The 23577-nt window shown below is 38.2% G+C and overlaps 1 protein-coding gene across 5 annotated transcripts in view; it reads left to right on the plus strand.

Annotated features, from left to right (window-relative positions):
- LOC126354738 (DNA polymerase subunit gamma-1, mitochondrial) overlaps positions 1 to 20588 on the plus strand; it is a 142741-nt gene extending 122153 nt beyond the window's left edge. For all 5 annotated transcript variants that reach the window (XM_050004606.1, XM_050004605.1, XM_050004607.1 and 2 more), the window contains 2 exons: positions 10316 to 10607; positions 20355 to 20588. In XM_050004606.1, coding sequence (XP_049860563.1) covers positions 10316 to 10607; positions 20355 to 20431 — 369 coding nt within the window. In that variant the 3' untranslated portion in view covers positions 20432 to 20588. The remainder of the gene's footprint in view (positions 1 to 10315; positions 10608 to 20354) is intronic.
- The last annotated feature ends 2989 nt before the right edge of the window (positions 20589 to 23577 follow it).

The following is a 23577-nucleotide window of genomic DNA, read 5'->3' on the forward strand; positions in this document are numbered from 1 at the left end:
TCCCGGGATTGCAATGACTCCTTACCCTCTCTCTTAAAACCCACATCCTTTCGTCTTTCCCTCTCCTTCCCTCTTTCCTGAAGAAGCAACCGTCAGTTGCGAAAGCTAGAAATTTTGTTTGTGTGTTTTATTTATTGTGCCTGTCTACCGGCGCTTTCCCGCTTGGTAAGTCTTGGAATCTTTGTTTTTAATATATAATATATTTTTCCCATGTGGAAGTTTCTTCAGAACCCTAGAGAATACATCCCTAAGTGATGGATTGGGGATTGGCTGTCAGCAGCTCCTATCTATTGAAATGCAGGACAGAAATAAAATGTCTCTTGTAGACCAAAAGCACTGGAGTGAAAAATCCATTAACAAATCCAGCTACGATAGACCCGGCAAGTGAATAGTGGATAAAATACATTCTTTCAAACACAGAACAAGCCTCAGAAAGAATGGAAATAATGGAAGATGACCCAGCTTTTACCAAGGAGAAAGATTTGGTACATTGAGCATACAGAAACTGACACGGGAGGTAGAGGAAGTGGTGGACTTGATGAACAGGAAGAGACCAGATTTTTAGAATTGTGGAAGGGTAAAGGAAGTAGGTAATTGTGGAGCAGATATGGGTTGTACGTAAGTGGGAATGATGAAAAAGGAAGGAATACACAAAGTGGCAGTAGTTATGCAAGGAGGGTTGAAAGAGGAACTTGAAGGGAATGAGTGACAAGATAGTGATAGTGAAAGTGAAAGGATAGGAAATGGAAATGGTGCTCATATATGTGCCACAAGTTTGATGTTCTACATAAGAGAAAATGGGGAGTTTGCAGACAACTAATTGGACAGGTGATCATTATACTGGTGGACCTAAATGTACATGCAGGAGAGGAAAGATAAGGGTATGAGGAAGTATTGGGAATGGAAGGGTGGAGAAGGAGAAACACAGGACAGAAATTGTTAGACTTCTGTAAAAGGAATGAACTCGCAGTTGCCAATAGCTGGCTTAAGAAGAAGGAAAGTCATAAGGTAATGTGGTACTGCCTTAATTTGTCAACTAAATCCATGGTAGACTACGGATGTGACCAGGACATGAATAGGGCAGTTCTTCTTCTTCCGCATCCGGATGCACCAATTATATCTTCCCTTCCCAGTAATTAGCAATGTAGTTTGTTTTGTCATTGACTTTCAAAATATCATCTTTAGTGCATGTTATAGACATATCTGGGCAAATCAGTAGGTGGTCGAAGTCCTGTATTGCTCCGCATTCACACCTATTGCTATCACTGTAACCCCATTTAAACAGGTTTGATTTGCACCCAGTTACTCCAGTGCGCAGCCAGTTTAATGACCTCCGAGTTGTAAAAGGTAGTTGAAATCCTGCAGATTCCTCCTCAAGTAGTTCCATTGTGGAGTGTGGCACCATTTCTTCCCAAGGAGAAGACTTCCTTGCGACGGGCTTGGTGGTGAGCTTTTCAGTAGTTTCAGTGAAACTCCTGCGGTATTTCAGCCGCACATCGGGTGTCGAGGATCATTCTTTTGTTTTGATCTTTCGATCTTGGTGGCTACGTGTCTGCGGATAGTGAGTGGTGCTATGCCTATGATGGGATAAATGATGTCTGTGGGAGTTGGTTTGAGGCATCCTGTGGCAATACGTACAGTTTTGTTTACGGCGACGTCAACTTGCTTAGTGTGAGCAGAGTTCCTCCAAACTGCCTCCGCATATTCCGCTGCTGAGATACTCAGCACCAGACCCGTAGTGTGCAAAACATGTGGTTGATCTCCCCACGATGAACCTGTTAGCTTCCGCAGTATGTTGTTCCTGGCACAGACCTTTTTTTTTAGTGTTGTGACAGTGCTGCTTAAAAGTAAGTGCTCTGTCCAATGTTACTCCCAGGTATTTTGGGCTGTTTGTATGTTTCAGCTCTTCCCCTTGCCACATGACTCGGAGTTTCTGTTTGGCTTGTTTGTTCCTAAGATGGAAGGCGGATACTTGAGATTTACTAGTGTTTGGTTTGAGATTATCGCCGTCATAATAGGCAACAAGTTCTGTTAAGGCTCCTGTGAGATTCTCCTCCACTTGTTCAAAGGTTTTATCCTGCATCATCAGCATATATGAACATTCGTGTCTGGTGGCTGATGGGAAGATCATTGGTATAGATGTTAAATAATATTGGAGCCAAGACACTACCCTGTGCAAGTCCATTTTTCTGTGTCCTCCATCGGCTGTTTTTAGATTGTAAGGTTACGTAGTAGCGTCTGTTCTGTAGCATGCATTGCACGAACATAGAAAGGGTGTAGTCCTTAGTGACATTATACACTTTCTGGGTAAGCAACTTATGGTTAACTGTGTCATATGGAGCACTGAGATCCAGGAATGCGACCCCAGTTACTTCTCCTCTCTGATAGCCATCTTCAATGTACTGTGTGAGATTAAGGATTTGGCCACAGCATGATTTTCCTGGTCGAAATCCAGCTTGTTTGTTAATGAGGGCTTTGTCCACATAATCAGCTATGCGTTTGAGGATCATTCGCTCCAGCACTTTAAATAAATGACAAAGCAGTGAGACAGGCCGGAAATGTTTTGCTTCAGCTGGGTCTTTCCCTGGTTTTAGTAACGCAATAACCCGAGCTTTCCTCCACAGTTTAGGAATTTGCATTGTTGTAATACAGTTATTCATTAGCTCTAGGATCCATGCTTGTACTCCCGGTCCAAAATGTTTAATTTGCTCAGATCTCAGATTGTCGAGGCCAGTGGCCTTATTGTTTTTCAAATCGTTGATGGCATCTTGTAGCTCCTGAATGAAGAACGGGCGAGCTAGGAAGCTAATCTCCTTGTTCAATTTTCTCTTTATTTTGCCATTCCTGATCTTCCTTTGTTTTTCCGTTCATGAGTAGTTGGTGAGCTATCTGATCAGGTGTAACTTCACTGTAATTTGGTTGTGGTTCTGTTGGGTTGTTGTTGAGACTTTTGACCAGTTTCCATGCCTTCCTATTGCTGTGCTTCATGTCCGTCTCTTGTAGGAGGTTACACCACTTTTCCTTTCTCGCTTCGGAGATACCTGACATCAGTACCTCACCCGCCTGGATCGTTTCCTCTGAGAAGGGGGTCCTTGTTGTACAGTTCTTCATACTTTTTCAGAGCTTCCTTGCTGCTACCATTGAGTCCAGCGATATACTGGGTACGGCACCCTCTAGGTATGCGCCGTCGAGAGATTTTCTTGACAAGGTCTATGAAAGTTTCATAAGATTGTATCTCTGGTTTAATTTCCAAGATCTCCTTATCAAGGTCCTCCGTGAAAAGTTCCCAATGAGCTTTTTTGAAATTGAAGCGTCTCTTGAAGGGCATTACATCTGATTTGATTACTGCAGTAATGCAGCAAGTTATTGTTCTGTGTTGTGATCTTGGAATTGGGTCCTCGATTTGCTTTACAGTTTGCAGGGATACCTTTTTGGAGACAAAGATGTTATCTGGATTATATCCTCATTTCCATCTTCCGCTGTAAAATGATGCAGGCAACTTTGGGTCATGTATCAATTTCAGTTTAGGCTGGTCTGACCAGATCTCCAGCATTTCGCCATCGTCATCGTCTCTTTATAACCCCATGTGAGACCATGACAGTTAAAATCTCCTAGTACAACTTTAATGTTTTTTGAATGGAAATTTCCAGGCTCCGTAAATTTGAACCTCACACTGGGTGGTTTGTACACGGATGTTACAGTACATGAATGTAGCTCAATAGTTAAAATTTCTATATTTTCTTTGCAGGTCAGAGCACAGGAGCATACGTCTAAGTTTAGTTCACAAATATAGCACTTCTGTACCTTTGGTGTGGTCTCTCAAGAACTAATTTCATGTATTTTTGGTCTATGGCTAGTTGGTGCTCTGTGTGTTTCTTGTAACACTAAAACATCGCTGTTGTTTCGTTCGCACATGTCAGATAATAAAATTTCTTTATTTACAGATAAGCCTTCAATATTGCAGGAAGTTGTCACTAGTGATGGTCTTGATAAAGGCCTTTTTTGAGTCTCTTCGGAGAGTTGTTTTGTCATCTTTTGGTTTTGGTGCTCCGGTGTTTGCAGAATTGGCCGACTAGGTCATTTCCAGGGGACGCCCGATTGCGTGTTGTTAGAGTGGTGAACGCACTCTTCGTGGGGGCTCCTGCAGTGTCCCCCAATAGGGCAGTGAAAAATGTTAAAGTAATACCTTCTTAAGCCCTAGATAGTGATCACTATCTTTTAGTAGTGACAGTAAGAGGTATTAAAGAGGAAAAGGGAACAGGAAGGTAAGAAAGGAGGACAAATGTGTGGAACCTGAAAGCAGAGAAATGCAAAGAATTATTTCAGAAAATAGTAGAAAGAAACATACCAGGGGGTGAAATGCAGTTAGTAGAGGAAGAATGGAGAAGCAGTTTTCTTACCTCTCTCAACTTTGTGGATTTTATTGGGACACATCCTGTCGGGTATGCCAGGTTGGTGGGTGTATTGGGTAGAGGTTGTCCTGCTGGAGGCACTTGGGAAGAATGTCTGATTAAATCACCTATGAGATCTCTGGCAAGAATGCAATGAAGCAACAAGTCTTGTTGTAATAAATTTGCCAGAAAGTTTTAAAATCAAAAACATCAGATATCTGCACTTGCTTGATGAGAAACTTGTTGGTTTTCTGCTGTTAACAGTAATTTTGAAATCTGATCCATTAGTGTAGATTTGGTCATTCTTCATTAGTGATTGTTTTACAAGACTGAAGTTCCTGTTTTCAGAGAAGGAAAGAAATATCCTTGACTGAGAAGTAGGAGTCTACTTTTTGAAAGCAACCTGTGTCAGTCAGGGTGAGGAGCACACTAGTCAAATCTTGGGTTTTGTTGTTCCACTACTATTCTCCAAGAACAGATGCAGTTCATGGAATGGAATATCATTATGAATGTAATCAAGATGGGACGAACACACATTGTCAGACTCTCAGTTGTACTGATTATCAATGTAAATCTTGTTTTTCTTCCAAGATGTGTTTCTCTGTTTCTTTTTGGATGTTAAATCACTTTCAGTATTTGCTAAATAGCAGAGGTTGAAAATACAACTTCAGTTGTAAATGACTTTATTTTCACATGACCGGTTTCCGACTGTTATAAGCCCATCCTCAGGTATCATAGCTGTGCTGTGGCCCCTGAGCGTCACATGTGCCGGGCACGGTGTGCTGCCTATGAGTGCAGTTCTGCAGAGATGATGTTAACTATAAAAAAAACTAAGTTTGCCAAATTACCATATTTAGGAGTAGTATCAGATAAAATTGCAAATGTGTTTAAGAAAACCAACATAGGAATCGGCTTTTACACAGACAATACATTAAGAAAAAAAATCAGGCATGGAACAAGTAGAACAAACCAGTCTGCAAGATCAGGGATTTACAGAATAGAAGGTGGCTCATGCACAAAATGTTATATAGGACAAACTGGGTGGGCATTTAATGACAGGCTTGAAGAACAAACCAGGCAGACAAAGAGCAATACCTCTTCCTTAAGCAAACACTTAAGTGAGAATAAACATATGGTCAATAACATAGATTCATCCCTTAAAAGTAGAACCATGAATATTCTAGAAGAAATAGAAATTTACAACTCCATTAAAAATCGTCCTAGTGACCTGCTTAATGATCAAATGATTTAAAAAATAAAAGATTTTTAGATAACTTCCAGTCTGTTGTATGTACAAATAAATTGACTGTAAAATAGCTTATGGGTGCAATACCTTTGACATCTGATGGGAGTTTACCACCCTGACATTTTGTACAGACAAGCATGTGAATGAGGTTTTATAAAAAATATGTGGATACTTCAAAATTATATTAGTTACTGTGAAGTTTCATATTTGCCACCACTTGCAATGTATCAATTCTCTTATTTTATGTATTTTAGGATCACCAATTTTATGTGATGTATCTGACCAATTTTGTCTCAAATCATAAGTAACAAATTTTATGAGTAATCCCAGTGTTTTTACTGTAAAGAAAAGTTTATGGACAATAACGAAGGAAAAAAAAAAACATACTCCAATGTATTTTATTCTTGTGTAAATGAAATGTAGCCTCGACATTTCATTGTATCCGAAGAATGTGATTTATTGTATCAATCTACTTTAACAGTGATTCATACTGTATAGTTATTTTATGACACTTATCGAAAACATTTTAAGCAATTTCGATGGAATAGTACACGCATTTACTTAGTCTTGTTTGCTATAATAGAGCCTGGTTGAAGAATGCATCCTGTATTTGTGCTGAGGCATTGTGATGTTTTGTCCCGATTTGTGGTGCTGTGCAGTCAATTGGATTGCTGGCGAGCATTTTACGCCATTCATATCTGTAAAATGTACGCACACACAGTGTATTATATATCAGAGCTCTGTCTTCATCTCATGTACGACCACTGAAGTCATTGTGAGAGCTTTTCAACAGATAACACATGTATTATCCCCTATTATGTTATAAATAAATATTCCCATCCTGTCCTACTGCTCCTTACAATCATAGCAATATTTAGAAAGCTGTATGATGTCGACAGATGAGAAGACTTTATTATATAAAGCTTATAAGTTGTATCCTTGGTGTGCCCTATCTTTGCTACGTGCACAGGCAGTATCTTTAGTAAATGTATTTTCACACCAACAGACTTAGCTCCACATGTTGTCAGTGCACCTGAGCTTTTATTTGTGATACATTATTAGAACAATGGTAACATTGACAATACAGCACATATTTAACAACATTTTACAATGTAATAAGTGTCGTACTCATCGGATCTTGTGGGACTCTCGCAGTCAAAAGGCTGCATTTTGATGGCGACATGTACTCATGTCAGATAGTCTTATATTCTGACAGAATGTAAGTTATGTACATTTATCACCAATTTTTATAATTACACTGCTATCTTAATGACATGTTTGTTTAATTATGTATATAACCCTGTGCTTCATTTTTGTGTTTAGGTAACTTTTGCAGTGTTACTTGAAAATGGCCATAAGGCAGAAATTGCAATCCTAATAATAAATATTTCATACAGTCAACGGCGACTGTGATTTCTTTTTAGAGAAATTTATCAGTCCAACCCAAATAATTTTCACATCCTGTACAGTGACTGACCCACAGATATTCGCGAATTACTACATCAAACCGTTCAGTGGGCTTCATAGAAAGATGTGCTCACCATAATGTCTCAAGCTGTTCATAAACATGCCACACAGAGTTTTAGGTATGAGAAGAAAATTCAATGCAAATAATTTCGAAACTTAAGTTATTCCAAATTCTGAGATCTTCTCTAAAATGTTCAAAACTGTAGTAATTTTACACTCAATAAAAAACCAATAAAATATAGGATTTTCCTCATCTTAATAAGACAATGTGTGACATGATTCCACATTGATCTGTACAGTAAGACTGTTCCTGCGCGACTCCTAGAGACACAGAACTGTAGTACAAACAACTACCCGAAGTGCAGGAACTGCTTGATCCCTACTGGCTGATGAGTTAGGCAACCATCCAGAACAGCACCTGCTCCTAAGTACTCAGGTAATTTCTAAATCAACCAGAAGCATTACAAAGGGCAATTTGTAAAAGGAAGTTTGAATGTATGAAACCAACTTTAATTTAAATAAAACAAAATATGAACTATATGCAGAAATGAAATTCTACCTGATTTAACACTTAGCATTTGTTCTGGATGCTTTAATACAAAAGATTGCACATTCTGCGCAAGGACTTTCCCACACGTCCCTTTCACATAGTTTGTAATAAAATAAAACTTCCACACTTTATGTATATTCTCCGTACGCTCTCTCTCTCTCTCTCTCTCTCTCTCTCTCTCTCTCTCTCTCTCTCTCTCTCTCTCTCTCTCTCTCTCTCTCTCTCTCAACAACATTCACACAACAAAACATAAATAAAAAACAAATTTGAAAGTAATTATTCTTATGGCATTAGGCTATTATAATAAAGCAAGAAAGTCCTAGAAAAACAATGTGTATGAAATGATCTTTGTAGTTGTAGTTTCAATTGATATTGTAAATGAATACGTGAGAAGCTTAAGTTTACAGGTAAACTTGTGTTGGAGATAATGAACTATGACTTTTATGGTATAATTGTAGTATCGATACAAGTCTGAATATGGAGTATGAAAAAGACTGAATAAAATTTAATGCTGTTTCTTTATATTCATTAGGAGTGTGCATAACTGATCATAATCATGATAGACAGCTCACACTGCCCCAGTGGCTTAAACAATTGTGCTTATGTGAGAACACAAAAGGCTGCTCTCTTTCTGGCTACACGGCAAGTCACTCTAAAATTGTGTATTTTGGTGCATGGTGTAAAGACTCTGAACAGTCTGCTGTGATACATAATGAACAACAATAATTGCTCACTTGTTGTCCATGACAAAAAAGCAATGTGGGAGGAGCAAGTACAAATATGAGGCTCCTGTATTTATTGTTGTTGCTGATATACACAGGAATGGCGTAACTAACAGACTGAGACCTGTTCTTCGTGGAATTGCAAAATGTGTGTATTGATTTCTCTGATTTGTGAGCATGGGGCTGCAGTTTTTTCATCATATCACATCAGTTTGGTTCCAGTGAGTATTATTGTGACTGAGGCCCTTTTGGTATAAAACAGTATAATTACAATGACTTGCTGTGTTGTGGAATGATTGAGTTGATGTGCAAATGTAATGTGGTGTTAAGTAAAAAAATATGCCAATAGTGCGAACATGCTAAGCATTTAATGCCGGGGTAATCAACATTTTTTACCTATTGCCCACTTTTGTACCTCTGTTAGTTGTAAAAATTCTCTAAACACCCACCAGTTCCACAGCGACGGTGGTTTATAAAACGGGAATGTAACTTTATAAAAGCTATAAAACAGAATTCTAGCAAGTTAAAACTTACAATAATTACTTACAAAATAATTCATGTCAAACTTTTATGAAAATGCAGTGAGATTTTTTTAAAAACCCCTACTGCATACCATCCACCATGAAAGCTGGAACACCTAGTAGTGGGCAGTAGGGACCCGGTTCACTGCCACCTGTAGCAGTTTGCCTTCTTTTATTCTTTGCTTGTTGTCCTTGGTGTCGACATACTGGCTGAAAAAATTGGGGTTGCACGTGCAACCATTGTGTACTGTACATGATATAGCCAACAGATGCACAGTTGCGTTTCACAGTCTTTTACTTTCACTGTTCACAACCCCCCCATATTACACTTATATGGCCAGTGCACAATTGTTTTAACTTTCTATAAGCCTCAAAAATGCAGGTGAACATCCACATACTGTTACAATAGTTTACTGTTGAACATCTACGAGCAGTAAAAACCTAACCACAAAGTTCACAGTTCTTGAAGAAAAGAAAGGTACATATAGAGCAGACACTGTCATAGTTTTAACACACAGCCTAATTGTGTAACACTTCCCACAGTTAAGTCGAAGCATGGTTGTTGTTCCAACCAACACAGGTTTCTTGTCTGAAACTTGGCAGTGGACTGACTGTCTTGGGACCAAAAATTAGGCCCACATCCTCGTAATAATAGGTGCTGAAACTACACATTGTTTGATGTTTAATTTACAGAATTACAGTTAAAACTTAACTCATTAAATTAACTGAATACATCTAAAAATTTCTTCCTTTTAACAGTTTCTTCTACTACAAGGCTTAGGCTGAATTGTGTGTTTAAATCGTGAAATTAACAAATGTAGTTCCACAAACAATACTTTTGAGAAAACCATTAATTACTTTGGAATTAATGAAGAACTGGCTTTGCTAACACGTTTTCAAATAGGTCTTTTAAGAATATTATGAGTTGTTTCTTCAAATGTTTATAATTAGTACAGAATTTATATTTGTTTGTACATCAACAGTAGAATTTAAGTTATGAAACAATTACTGATTTCACCCTGTAACTAAAGATACTAACTGGAATAGTTGAAATAAATTAGAAAATCAATTACATACATACAGCACAAAATTAGATCTGGTGCTATATTATTTAAAATTGAGGCCCAACCTTTCTTTTTTTATGGAAATGCAGATTATATCCACGTATGTTAATGGTGGTTTAATGATTATCTTTTACATTACTCATAGAGTGTATCCTTACAGTGGATTTTCTGTGTGTTAATGTGAAATGAAAAGTTCAGAGATGTCAGGTTTGATCTCCTGTCAGTTGCAGAATTTTTTTTTTTTTCTTATTCATGTTGTAAAGGAATATATTCACACATGCACCTAGAAGACGTACATTTAACAGGATAAATAATCTTATTGTTGTGTGAGTAACCTCTTTTTTTTTTTTTCAGGTGCGTTACCTTGTCCCTGAAAGAGACAAATATCGTGCTGCAACAGCAATGCACATTTCCAACCTAATGGCGCGTGCTTTCTGCAGCAGCCGTGTGGGCATGTATGACCTGCCCCTGTCTGTTGCATTCTTCTCATCAGTCGAAGTTGACAAAGTGCTTCGCAAGGAAGCAAGTGATGACTGTGTCACACCGTCCAATCCTCACGGGCTGAGTCGAGGATATGGCATCCCACCGGGGGAGTCACTTGATTTAATAACTGCTCTTCGATTGTGCAATTATAAACCATGGACAGGTCAGTTGGTAATTAATTACATGTATGTCTAAATGTAATTTACACACACATACTTTTTGGTCTAGTTGTTTTAAGTAACATCTGATCCACAATCCATGAAAATACTGATTTTTCTCATAACATTCTGATTAAAGATTTTCATTATTTCATTGCATCACTAAAGGTTTAATATTAGGATTATTACTTTTTAAACACCACACATATATGTATTGCTGTTTTCCTTCTGATGTGTGCCAGTGATAGAATCGAGATAGAATCCTGAACCCATAAGTGCCAACCCTCCCTTTCCCCCCTATACATACACACTCTTGGGGAAGATGTGAGGGGATGACATAAAACCAAGGAGAGTGAAGAGGAGTAGGGACAGAGAGTGAGAGAAGGAAAATGTGATCATCACAATTTCTACACCTTCATCTTCCGCAGTCAGTGAGATTAAGCACACAGGAGAATAATCCTAGTATCCCTCCCCACAGTAACACTTAATAAAATAATATTTTAGGAGTGAAGGAGACCACTCACCGAAAGCAGAAGCAGCATTGAGCTGCCAACAAGAACAATAAAAAGAAAGAAAACTTGTTGGCTTTTGAAGTAAATCTTTTGTGGTGCTAGAGTACACACGCCCCTACATTATGCTCTCTGGACATGTAACATCAGGACTGCTCTTCGTCGTCTTGGACTATGGAATGGTGGGTAGAAGGGGAGTGGCATGGGAGGCAGAAAGAGGGCTTAAGCATGGGTAGTTGGTGGTTTGGAGGGAGGCAGACTGTTTATTGACAAGGAATGCAGGAGGTAGAGGTGTCAGGTGAATGGGCTAGGTATGTGGGCATGTGTATTGGAGCAGGGGAAGTACTGCACAATTAAGTTGATGTGAACTGTGAGGGGTGATAGGACAGAAGAAGAGGAAACTATTGGGTGGAAGACGTGGCAACAGTTTAATGCAGAATGATAGTTGGAGCTAGAGGCATGGGACATCACATTTTGGAAATTGTTTGGGAATTCAACATTCGAAGATCCACAGTGTCAAGAATACCAAATTTCAGGCATTACCTCTCACCATGGACAGTACAGTGGCTGACAGCTTTCACTAAACAACCAAGAGCAGCGGCATTTGCACATAGTTGTCAGTGCTAACAGACAAGCAACACTTCATGAAATAACAGCAGAAATCAATGTGGGGTGTACAACAAACATATCTGTTAAGACAGTGTGGCAAAATTTGGCATTAATGGGCTATGGTAGCAGATGACCAATGTGAATGCCTGTTGCTAACAGCACGGCATCACTTGCAGCACCTCTCCTGGGCTTGTGACCAAATTTGCTGCACCCTAGATGACTGGAAAACTGTGATCTTGTCAGATTAGTCTTGTTTTCAGATAGTGAGAGCAGTTGGTAGGGTTTGAGTGTGGCGCAGGCACCATGAAGCCATGGACTCAAGTTGTCAACAAGGCACCGTGCAAACTGGTGGTGTCTCCATAATGGTATGGGCTGTGTTTACATGGAAAGGACTGCATCCTCTGATCAAACTTAACCAGTCATTGAATGGAAATGTTGATGTTCAGCTACTTGGAGACTATTTGCAGCCATTCATGGACTTCATGCTCCCAAACAATAATGACAATGCACTATGTCACTGGGCTGAAATTGTTCATGATTGGTTTGAAGAACATTGCTGAGTCCTTGGGCGAATTATTTGGCCACCCAGATCGCCCCAACATTAATCCCATCAAACGTTTATCGGACATAATCAAGAGGTCAGTTCGTGCACAAAATCTTATACCAGAAACCTTTTCGTAGTTATGCATGGCTATAGAGGCAGCATGGTTCAGTATTTCTGTAGGGGACTTCCAACAACTTGTTGAGTCCATGTCACATTGAGTTGCTGCACTAGACCAGGCAAAAGGAGGTCCAACACAATATGAGGAGGTACCCCGTGACTTCCACTCAGTGCAGAAAGCTGTGCAGCTCTTGCAGCATAGCTAGAATATGACATGGCTGCTTTCAAGGAGGCCATGTCTGCTGGGGTGGATAAGGCTGTGACAGGACTGGAGTAGTAAAATAATATGCATTTACATAACTTCCAAACCAATATTTGAATTGCAATACAAAAGAACACCATATGCTTATTAATCATGGTAAGATTGAATGATTACTGCCTTCTACTAAGTAAACAATTTCACTTCAGCATATACATACATTTGCGTTTTTAGTTATCCAGATTATACCTTTGGTCTGTCCGCCCCCCCCCCCCCCCCCTCCCTCCCTCCCTCCCAAATCAACCATCCAGATTATACCAATCATTAATGTTTACTTGATTTGTTTTGTGCCTCAGCTGTTTCCTTTGAGTTGATTGTCATATTATTCTTCCATCATATTATTGTTTAGCTACACAGTTTAATTAACACATTCAAGAGAACAACAAAAATAATTGTTACATTTAGAAGGCCGGGAAAATCCAACTACACACATTACTTTGTTTATGAAAGGAAATAAATATAATTACAAATTTTTGGTCTCAAATGTCTGAGGATAAAAAGAAGATTAAGGATTATTGCATCAAAATATTGGAAGGTTTAAAAAACTCATTTAACGTCTGATTTGTGGAGATGAACTGCAGCCGGTAAATCTTGTAAACGTAGTATATTTTTCAAACATCATTTGACCACTGATACAGAAATGCTTAATATGTATGGTTATAACTAAAAATGCAGTTATTGCGGTTAGGTACAGAGAAAGGAGGAGTTGTCGCATACATTAAGATGTGATAGAAAGAGTTGATACTTATAGATATTGCAGTGATCAGCATTTTGAAACATGTGCTCAGAAGTAGATTTTGATGTAATGTTAATAACAATAATCACAATATACAAGACACCATCTCATAATTTTGAGTTATTTACAAAACAGTTTGATATGTTGTTTCTTTTTAGAATTAATCAAGTGTATTAGTTCAAATATGTTCTCAGTATATGAGATTATTGGAATCGGTGATTTGAAAATGGAAAGAAAAACTACTGTATTCTAAATATTTCCATTTACTAATGAGTTATGGCATCATCATCATCATCATCATCATCATCATCATCATCATTAGGGAGGTCTTCCAGCAAGCTGGGTAGGATGATTCTAAACAATCTGCTTCCATCTGTTCCTGCCTTGTTAGATTTTTTCCTCTCATAACAACATTCCCTCTCCTTTCGGAGTCTTTGTCAGTCTGGTCCAGTTCCCTCTTTCTTGGATCTCCAGCTGGTCTTGATCTTGGTAAGCACTGGTGGGGAATTCAGTTAGGCTGCATCTGTTTCACATGACAAAAGAACTCTGCTTACTGCGCTGACCCTTCCTCCATGCTCACTTCCACAAGCAGGTATCTCCTTGTGTGCTCATTGTGTAATTTGTCTCTCCCTGTCGTTTGTAGAAGGAACCTAAGGAATTTCATTTAACAAGCTTGTAGTTTATGTACATTTCTTTAGCATATTACACAGCTTACGAGACTATAGCACATGATGGTCACCTGGAAACTTTGGAATGCAGTCACCTCGGCCTTTACAAGGGGATCCTGTCTGCTAATCATCAGTTTCGTACAGATTTATGACATATATAGGACCTGACCAGAAATGAAAGTAACAGAATTTTTGGCATGGGTCAGGAGAGGCACGAGATGCTGCAGTGGAAAAATTATAGAATGGTAATCTGAGGGTTGTGGGGTCAAATTCTCGTGTGGAAACTTTTTATTATTTTCTATTTTTATGTTAATTACACTGCAAATAAACTGAAATAATGCTCAATATATAGTATTTACTAACATTTTCATAAAAAGTATAAAAGGAAAGGCAAAGGAAAATTTGAGATAGCAAATAAATTTCCAAGGAAGGATTGTAGTTACAGGTTCCCCATGGACTCTGTAAAGTAAACAAATTTCCAGGAAAGGATTGTAAGGCATAGACAACTAGTTAATTTATAAAATTAGATCCCATGTTTGGTGGTTACACTCTTTGTAAAATGGGAAGCAGTGATTTTCTCGGCATCTTGCACATGTTATACACATAAATGCTGAATTTTTACAATTACGTGGTTGTTTTAAAGTTGTTTTTAAAGTTAGGAACATACACCAGGATCTTTATGTCAACATTCTTGTGGCCAAATGTTGCACTTTCTTCTACACCTTCATGGTGATCATACTGTGGACACTCCCATCTTCCAAGATGACTACAGCTGTGTTCACAGGACTGCATAGATCAGTTCCTATTCAACAAACACTCAGGCACCCTACTGTACCATAGCTCATTTGCTTGGTCAGCCAGTTTCCAATCCTACAGAAAATGTCAGGGACTATTTGGAATGGTGGGTGCAACAGAGCAGTTAACATTCCCACAGTTGTCTGTGAGTGCCTTCAGGTGGGTATGGCCTACCTGTAGAAAAGTGTGGTCTCCTTTACAAATTGAGGCTGGTGCCTAGGCTGAAGGAAGTGTTTCACCGTGTATTTGAGAGATGTCTCCTGAGGGGCAGGCACTGATTCTTTGTCCTCTGTGGTTTTCTTCATTACTGTGCATTGTTATTATCAGTTATCTCTGTTCTCAAAAAATAGTGAAAATTGTGGGTCTAACATTTGTACTAAAACCAACCTCTATAAAGACGTCAAGAGGGGTTAACATTGATACAGAAATGAGTTAAATACATGGGTATATATGTGCTTAATAACCTGTCAGAGTATATTAATAGTTATGTGAGTAATGTGATGGAACTGAAGTCAGTTAAAGATCATTCTGTTATGCAACTTCTTCTACTGTACTGAAGGGTATCTTCATAGAAACTGATAAATATAATGTTCTAAATATTTTATAAATGAAGTTAACACTGTAATACAGTAGGCTTTAGTAATGGCAAGTAGCTTCATTGTATTGCTCTTAAATTAAATTTACATTGTTGACTACTTTCCATGTTTGGAGACCTCTCTCTGTGCAATCAACGGAATATTAACTACAAGAACTGTCTCAAAAGTTCTCGACCTTGCTCAGAGACTGCAGAACCTCTCCTGTCATTTTGCCCCCTTACGTTGGTACACATTTCAGTAGACACCACAAAAAATTGCAAGACACAACAGGCAGCAGTTCACTGTAGGCAGGCAGTCACCTGAAGCAGTTACGATGCACATGATGCTGAAAATGGAAAAAATAGAGTATCATACCATGATTAAATTTTTCATAAAAGAGTTTTAACACTGATCAGAATTAATTTGCAGCTTGTAAATGTACAGGAGGGCTCTTCACCTTCAGTTTCCAGCATAAAGAAATGGGCTGCTGAGTTGAAACATGGCCATCGAAGCGTGCAAGGTGATCGACATGGAGGACATCCAAAAAGTGCGAGCACACTGAAAAGCATCTACAAAGTGCCTGATATAATTTTGAAAGATTGGCACGTAAAGGTGCATGAAATTATTAATGCCCTAGAGATATCAAAGGAACACATTAGTCATATCATGCACCAGGAACAGAACATGGAAAAGCTTTGCACAAGACGGGTGGCAAGTATGCTCACTGCCATGGATGCATTCACACAACACTTTAAAAAAAATGTTTAGTGTTTTTTTAAGAAAAACAGAAGTGACTTTGTTCATTGGTATGTGACTCTGGATGAAACATGGATTCAGCATTACACGCCCGAATCCAAACAGCAGTCTATGTAGTGAATAGAAACTGGTTCTTCAGCTTCAAATAAGGCATGTACAGTGCCATTGGCAGGAAAAATCATCATGTCAGAGATGTGGGATGCAAAAGGAATTTCATTCGTTGTCCTGAAAATTGTAAAACCATAACTGGAGACTACTACTCTCAGCTTCTAACGAAACTGGACACAAGCATTTGTGACAACAGATGTGGATTTTTAAATTTAAAAAAGGGGGGGGGGGGGGGGAGGGGGGCAGCTTCCATCAGAACAATGCATCTGCCCACAAAAGTGCCTTGACAATGGGAAAATTGAGGGACTTGTACTATGATGTGCTGGAACTTCTACCCTGTTCTCCAAATTTTTTCCCTCAGACTTCCATCTATTCGCAAAACTGAAGAAATTCCTTGCAGGTACTTTGCAGCACTTGCAGAGGAACAATAAGAGAGGGGATGATGCCATTGGAACACCACTGGATAAAATGTATTGCAGTTAGAGGAGATTATGTTAAAAAATAAAACTTCTTTGAAACCATAAATTGTCATTCTCATTATCAGACCATCCTCATAGTATAATGTGCACCATCTTCAATAACTTTTAAGAGATACATTTTTCAGGGAGTGGGATTTATAGTGCAAATTTTAGATGTTGCCAATGGCTTTACAGGCAGCAGGCAGGTACAGTCAGCAGCACTATAAGACTGTGCACTGATGATGCAGTTGTCTGCAGGAAAGTATTATCATTGGACAGTTGTAAAGAAAGATGGAAAGACTTGTACAAAATTTCCACTTGATGTGGCAAATGGCAGTTCTCTTTAAATGTGGATAGATGTAAGATAGTATCTATAACAAAGAGAAAGAACCCAGTAGTATCCAATTGCAAAATAGTGGTGAACATCTTGTGCATAAGTATTTAGAGGTAATGTTAGGAAGCAATATGAAATGAGATGGTAATGTAAAATCAGTATTACAGCAGACAAAAGGCAGACTCTGATTTGCTAGAAAGGTTCTGGGTAAGTGCAACACACCTGTAGAGGAAATAATAAGAAACTAGTGTAACCAATTCTGCGGTATTATGCCAGTGTTTGGAATCCATATCAAGACACTGAATGAATTATAGGAAAGTGTAACACAAATGCTTGGAGGTTTTATATGGAAATCAATGGACAAAAGATGACATATAATCTGATTCATGAACAATTGTGCTTCACACAGGTGGAGATACAGACAGGAATTGTTGTTGGCTTCAAGCGATAGTTGTACTATGTGCAGACACATGATTTGCGCTTAAAAAAAAGCATGTATCATGCAAATCACTTGCTTGTGTAGAAAGAGTATGTATTTGAGAAAGACGTCGCCATTAAGCTGCCACTCCCTTTGCATCGTGCATAAAGATTATGAGAATAAGATAAGGGAAATTAGGGTATGTACAAAAGCATATGAGCATGTGTTTTCCCCTCACTCAATGTACAAATGGTCAGAAAGTTGGTAATATTGATGCAACACACCCTATATCATGTAATGTTCAGTAGTTTGTGGAGTACATAGGTAGATGTAGACTGGATCAGATGATTACAATAAGTTTATCAGCACCACCAGGCAGTGAAGTCTGATAAAGGTGAAATGCTTTTTAGAATCACACATGGACGTAGCATCTCACAGTATGAGTACAAATGTAAGCCCACACTTTGTCACACCTTGTCTGTTAAAATATGTTGGCACTGCACCACAAATTCAATTGTAGAGCAGCAGGTAGCTACACAGTACCTTATTATTATTATTATTATTATTATTATTATTGTTATTTTACTTGTGGTCTTTGGACTGGGGCACTGGGAGAGTTTGCAGTATTTGAGCACACTACGTACTGCAGTCTTTAACAGAAGCAACAACAAGAGTCTCACAGCAAAGCAGGAGGATGCAAAAGCAACGGGAACATCATTTGTTGGATTTACAGCAAACTATAAAGTGTAGTGGAATTCCACAAAAGCACTAACATCGTACTGAAAGAAATCGTGTGCTGTATGCTGCAATGTAATTTGTTTGTTTAGAAGAAGGTACAAAGTGTAGTGCATGTTCACCAAAAGCACTGAAATCGAATTGATAACAGTGTCATGTACTGTGCATTGAGTGATCATGTTTTGGATTTAAAACAAATGACAAAATGTGCTGCTTTAGTCAAATCGACTTACCCCCACAGGTAGATAATAAGCTAATATTTGTCTTTGAACATTTTGCAACATTCAGCTATCAGTGGCGAACTGGTTTAGCAGCAAAGTACAGCACAGCATACTTTGACTGCTGTGGCAGGCCTTTACAGTCAAAGGGCTAAATTAGCCTATTTAACACTTTCATTCACCCCCATAGTAGCTGATAATTATTTTTACATTGGGCAAACTCTATCCAACCATGGACATGACATCTAGCTCATAATAGTAGCCACTCTGCAGTTAAAACATTTTCCTTTCTCCCCCTTCCATATTCAGTTTACATAATGAGAGATGTGATTGGAAAGTTTTAGAACAGGCTTGTAATTGTATGGTGGTACTTACATGCTGCTGTGATGCATCTCCTTCAGAATAGTCCCCTTCTGACTGAACACAGTGACTCCAAAGGTTTGTACACTTTTGGAAACATTCCTGGAAATTTTTTTCCTCAAGTTTGTTGAGGATGCTCTCCATATTTGCCTGGATGTCTTCAGTCGAGTCAAATTGCTTACCTTTCAGTGAAAATTTCAGTTAAGGAAACGGGTAGAAGTCCACAGGGGCCAAACCAGGGGAATATGGCGGTTGTGGAAGCCAGGAATTTTGAATTTGGTCAAAAATTCAACGATGGAGAAGGCGTGATGAGCCGGAGCATTGTCATGGTGTAGCACCCAACTCCTGACATTCCACAATGCAGGCCTTTTCTTCCGCACCTTTTCACGCAAACAAAGACACATTTGTATTATTCCTGGTTAATTGTCTGTCCTCCAGGGATAAATTCATGATGCACAATACCGGTAGAATCGAAAAAAAATCACCTACATTGTCTTCACATTCGACTGATTTTGCCATGCTTTTTTCGGTCATGGTGAACCTGGAGTCTTCCACTGTGAAGACTGCACTTTGGTTTCTGGATCATATCCATATACCCATGATTTGTCACCTGTAATTACCCTATTTAACTAATCTGGGTCATTTTTAGTCCAATTAATAAGTTCTTGGCACACTTCAAGTCTATATTGTGTTTGGTCACTTGGCAACACTTTTGGAATGAATTTTGTGGACACTAGACGCATGTTCAGATCTTCAGTAAAAATTGACTTAACTTCATAGAAACTTAAAATAAGTCCATCAGCCATCTCCCTAATTGTAAGTCTACGATCAAAGCGCACTAAGTTGCGAACTTTCACATTTTCATTCATTTTTGAGGTGAAAAGACTTCTGGACCTTGGTTCATCTTCAAATGATTCGCGGCCATTTTTAAATTTGTTTAACCAGAAAAAAACATTTGACTGGCACATACAATTATTTCCAAAAACCGTTTTTAATAGTTCGAAGGTGTCAGAAACTGATTTCCTGATTTTAAAACAAAATTTCACACAAACTGGTTGCTCTGTTTTTACGTCCGTTTTCACGCAGACAGAATCGGGCAACAAACCCTAACAGACCCACACTCAACCAGCTGAAATAATGAACTGAATAAAGGAAACACAGTGTCCTGTCAGAGGGCGTTCAAGGACAACCTCCGTGTACCTGCCTGCCAAACCAGTGAGCAGTAGCAGATCCATTCTTAAAACTTTCCAATCACACCTCATAAAACATTTTAGGCAGTCCTGCTGCCACGAGAAAAGCTTTTTCACTACTGAAATAGCAGTATGTTCATCAAGTTTTTTCTCTCCTCATCTTCGCAATAGATGGTTCCCTCTCATCTTACGTTAAGAGTGACTTTTGCTTCCTTATAACTTTCCTCAACCCTTCCTTCTCTACTTCAGGAAGAAACTGTCAGTTTTGGAAGCTAGGATAGTTCCCATGTTCTTTGAAATAAAATATATTTTGTCAGCTAATACATTTTACTGATGTTAATGAATTATTACTCATATTTTCAGGTCTGTCTTGTGTAAGTAAATCGGACAATAACATGAAGTGCAAGAAGAGAGAAGAGGATGAAACTCAAAGTGTTTGACAAAGAAGACTCTCATAGATGGAAAGAGGATGGAATGTTACAAATACATTTATCTGGATGAATTTTCTGTTTATCTTTGTCCCTTATGGAAAGAGAGTGAAGTGTATTATATATTTTTGAAAAATATGATTGGAAAAAAAATTTGAGTGCAATATAAGTTTTGTTGTTATAATTACCTTTGTTTCCTACGCTGCTAGAAACACATGGTCCAGACCTCATGAGTAAACCTTGTGATGTAGTTGATATTTATTTATTTTTTTATTGAGATAATTACTGAAGAGTATTCCATACTAAGTATAAAAAGGGCCAAAGTTCTTGTCTTCGTATTGCATTTAATTTTGACATTCTGGTTCTTAAAAGTTTGTAGTTGATTGTTGACAGCTGAGACAGTGTCCAGTTACAAGCTTTAATGAATGTAATACTCTATTCATGGTGACTTTTGTGGCCTGTTCTTGATACATTGCTTGGAGGCGTCTGTTTCAGCTCCTTTGATGACTGATTGTTTGATTATCTTAACATTTTGCCTAAGTGGCTGCATTCTCAGAGAATTTTTTTCCTTGGCTCATTATGGACTAATGTAAAGTTTGTTTACAGAATTTGTAGTATTAATACTCCCAGTGGAACTGTCTGGAAATCTTTCTCCTGTTGTTATTGGCATGTTTTCACACTTGTCGCCTGTGGTCATCGTTCTCTGAGAGATAGGAAGCTGTCATCCACCTATACCCTGAAGCTTTCCTCTTTCTTGTTGAAGTTATTGTTGTGCTTGTATATCTAGACGGCCCCTCAGAACAAACGAATATGTGTTCCCCCACATAGAACTTCTGTTTCATTGAATTTTGTACAATATTACTCATCACTCAATGGATGTTCATGAACAGTAATTCAGTCAAACCATCAGAAACAAAGCCAATGCCTTGGCAGAAGTCAGGAAAGGAGCTTTTATTTTTTTAGCTCAGTCATGTAGTTGGAAGGATTGGAAAACCAAATTGTGCCAACAAAATTTATGGTTGCTAAACTTGTAGTAGTCAAAGTTTGAAAATTTTGGATATTTTTTATTATTTTTATTTTTTTCTCTTTGTCTTGTGCTTTTAGCCCTTTGGCGTCTATTTTCTTTTTAAAGGAGCACAAAATTCTTTGCAAATTTGAATACAACTTTCTGCACCCAGTATCAAGAGCACTACATTTTCTCAAATAATACTGTTTTATCAATCTTGGTGTAAAACTGCAAAATACCTTGTTTTACAACACTTTTCACTTTCTGTTTGTTATAGTAGAAATATTTTATGGTAAACACTGGAACTGAACATTTCACTTTGCAGCATGGCCACCATATATAGCACCGCTGACATTATATTCAGCACTTACTATCACATTTATGTCAGATTGTGTGAAACTTTTTTTTCATATAAGAGTAACTACTTGTGTAAATGTGCCGTACATGCTTTATAGTTGAATGATGTCAATGATCAGTTGTAAGGAAAAGTGTTTAGGAATTGTTATTTAGTGGACAACATTGCATTGATTCCTTGGTGCATGGAGCGCTATTTTCTTTGGTGTTAGTTTTTATGTGAAGAAAATGAAGAAGAAGTAGAGTTTATGGAAATTATTGAGGAAGCAGATGTCAGAATCAACAAACTGAAAGAGGCTGACTTCAGGTTGGAAGCACAGGTCAGTCTGAGACCCACACAATCTTTTCAAACATGAGAATGAGTTAAAAAAATAATGTAGGAAAAGACAGATTACTACTTACCATAAAGAAGACGTCTTCTGAAGCAGTGAATGCTTATCACTGATTCCATGATTGGCCAGTATTCTATCTTTATGCTATGTTTACAGTGTGTGCTGCCTATTCTGTCACCCTGGGGATATTTAGCAGAAAGATATTGCCAGAAATTCTTCTTTAAATAGAAATTCTTCTTTAAATATAAATTCTTCTTTAAATATAATGTTTTACCAGGTGTTGCACTTTGTCGCACTTTTGATAGCCTCCATGGTTTCTCTCTTCTTTCCAACAACACGTTCGAAAATTGTCAGATGTTTCTCATTTGTGACAGTCTTTTGGTTGTGTCTGTCTGCGTCTAAGCATCTCCACTATATGGTGAGTAACAACTATCCTTTTCATAATATTGTTTCTCATATATGTTGCAAGGGTATCAGTTGTGCTTTTCTTTTGGCTCAGATGTTGGTTCAAGTATCAATCCATATGCGTAGTTTTGCAGTATACGGTATGGCATATTGCCTTAATATGCTGAATGTAGGGTAATTAGCACAAAGCCACTAATGTATGCAGTAATTGCAGCAGGTAGGAGGAATAACAAGACTGAACTGAAACTTTGAGGATACGTGTAAGCCTACCAGTGAAAGACTTTAAAAATACGGCATGCACATAGGACCAGTAATTTGTCTAATCAGTATTATTGTCATGTTAAGATTAAGCGTGTGAAAAGCTGTGAAACAAAGTAGAAATCTGAAAGCAGCTCTTAGTATGCCTCATCAGTGTTGAAAGGTGCAACTCCAGTGAATGTATGTGAGTCAAAATATTAGCATGTACAAGTTTACAAAAGTGATACCATGTGAAATGGGTAGTATGAGGGTAGTTCATAAAATTTATACCTTTTACTATAAATAGTGTGAATATTTTAATGTGAGCATATGCAATGGAAGCATGCCTTGGTGTTCTGTTGTATGTGCAGTTCTTGTCAAGTTACGTCGCTTTGTAAATTACCTGCTCTGGTTATTCACCTTTGGTCATCTCATTTTCTATAATTTTGAATCATATCCCGTTTATTAAATGGTTGGATTGAAATTCATTTAAAAAACACACACACTGCACTGCAGAGCATACTTTTCAGTTCCTTCACATTTAGCCACAATATTCAAACCAGACAACAAAGAATCTCACAATTGATTGGTGGTTGATTACACCACAGGTTCACAGATATATTGCAAGAAGATACTTCTTCCACACACTTATTCATAGTTACACGATGTTCATGTAACATCTGATACTCATGAACTAATTATATGACTTAATTCCTTTGGTTCCTATGGGGGCATAGGGCATCCAGGAGAACTTGCCATCTGTCTCTGTCTTTGGCAATTTGCCTCAATTCTGCCCAAGTCTTGCCAACTCTTTTTGCTTCCCC

This window comes from Schistocerca gregaria, chromosome 3 (genome assembly GCF_023897955.1).
Source record: "Schistocerca gregaria isolate iqSchGreg1 chromosome 3, iqSchGreg1.2, whole genome shotgun sequence".
Classification (NCBI taxonomy): domain Eukaryota; kingdom Metazoa; phylum Arthropoda; class Insecta; order Orthoptera; family Acrididae; genus Schistocerca; species Schistocerca gregaria.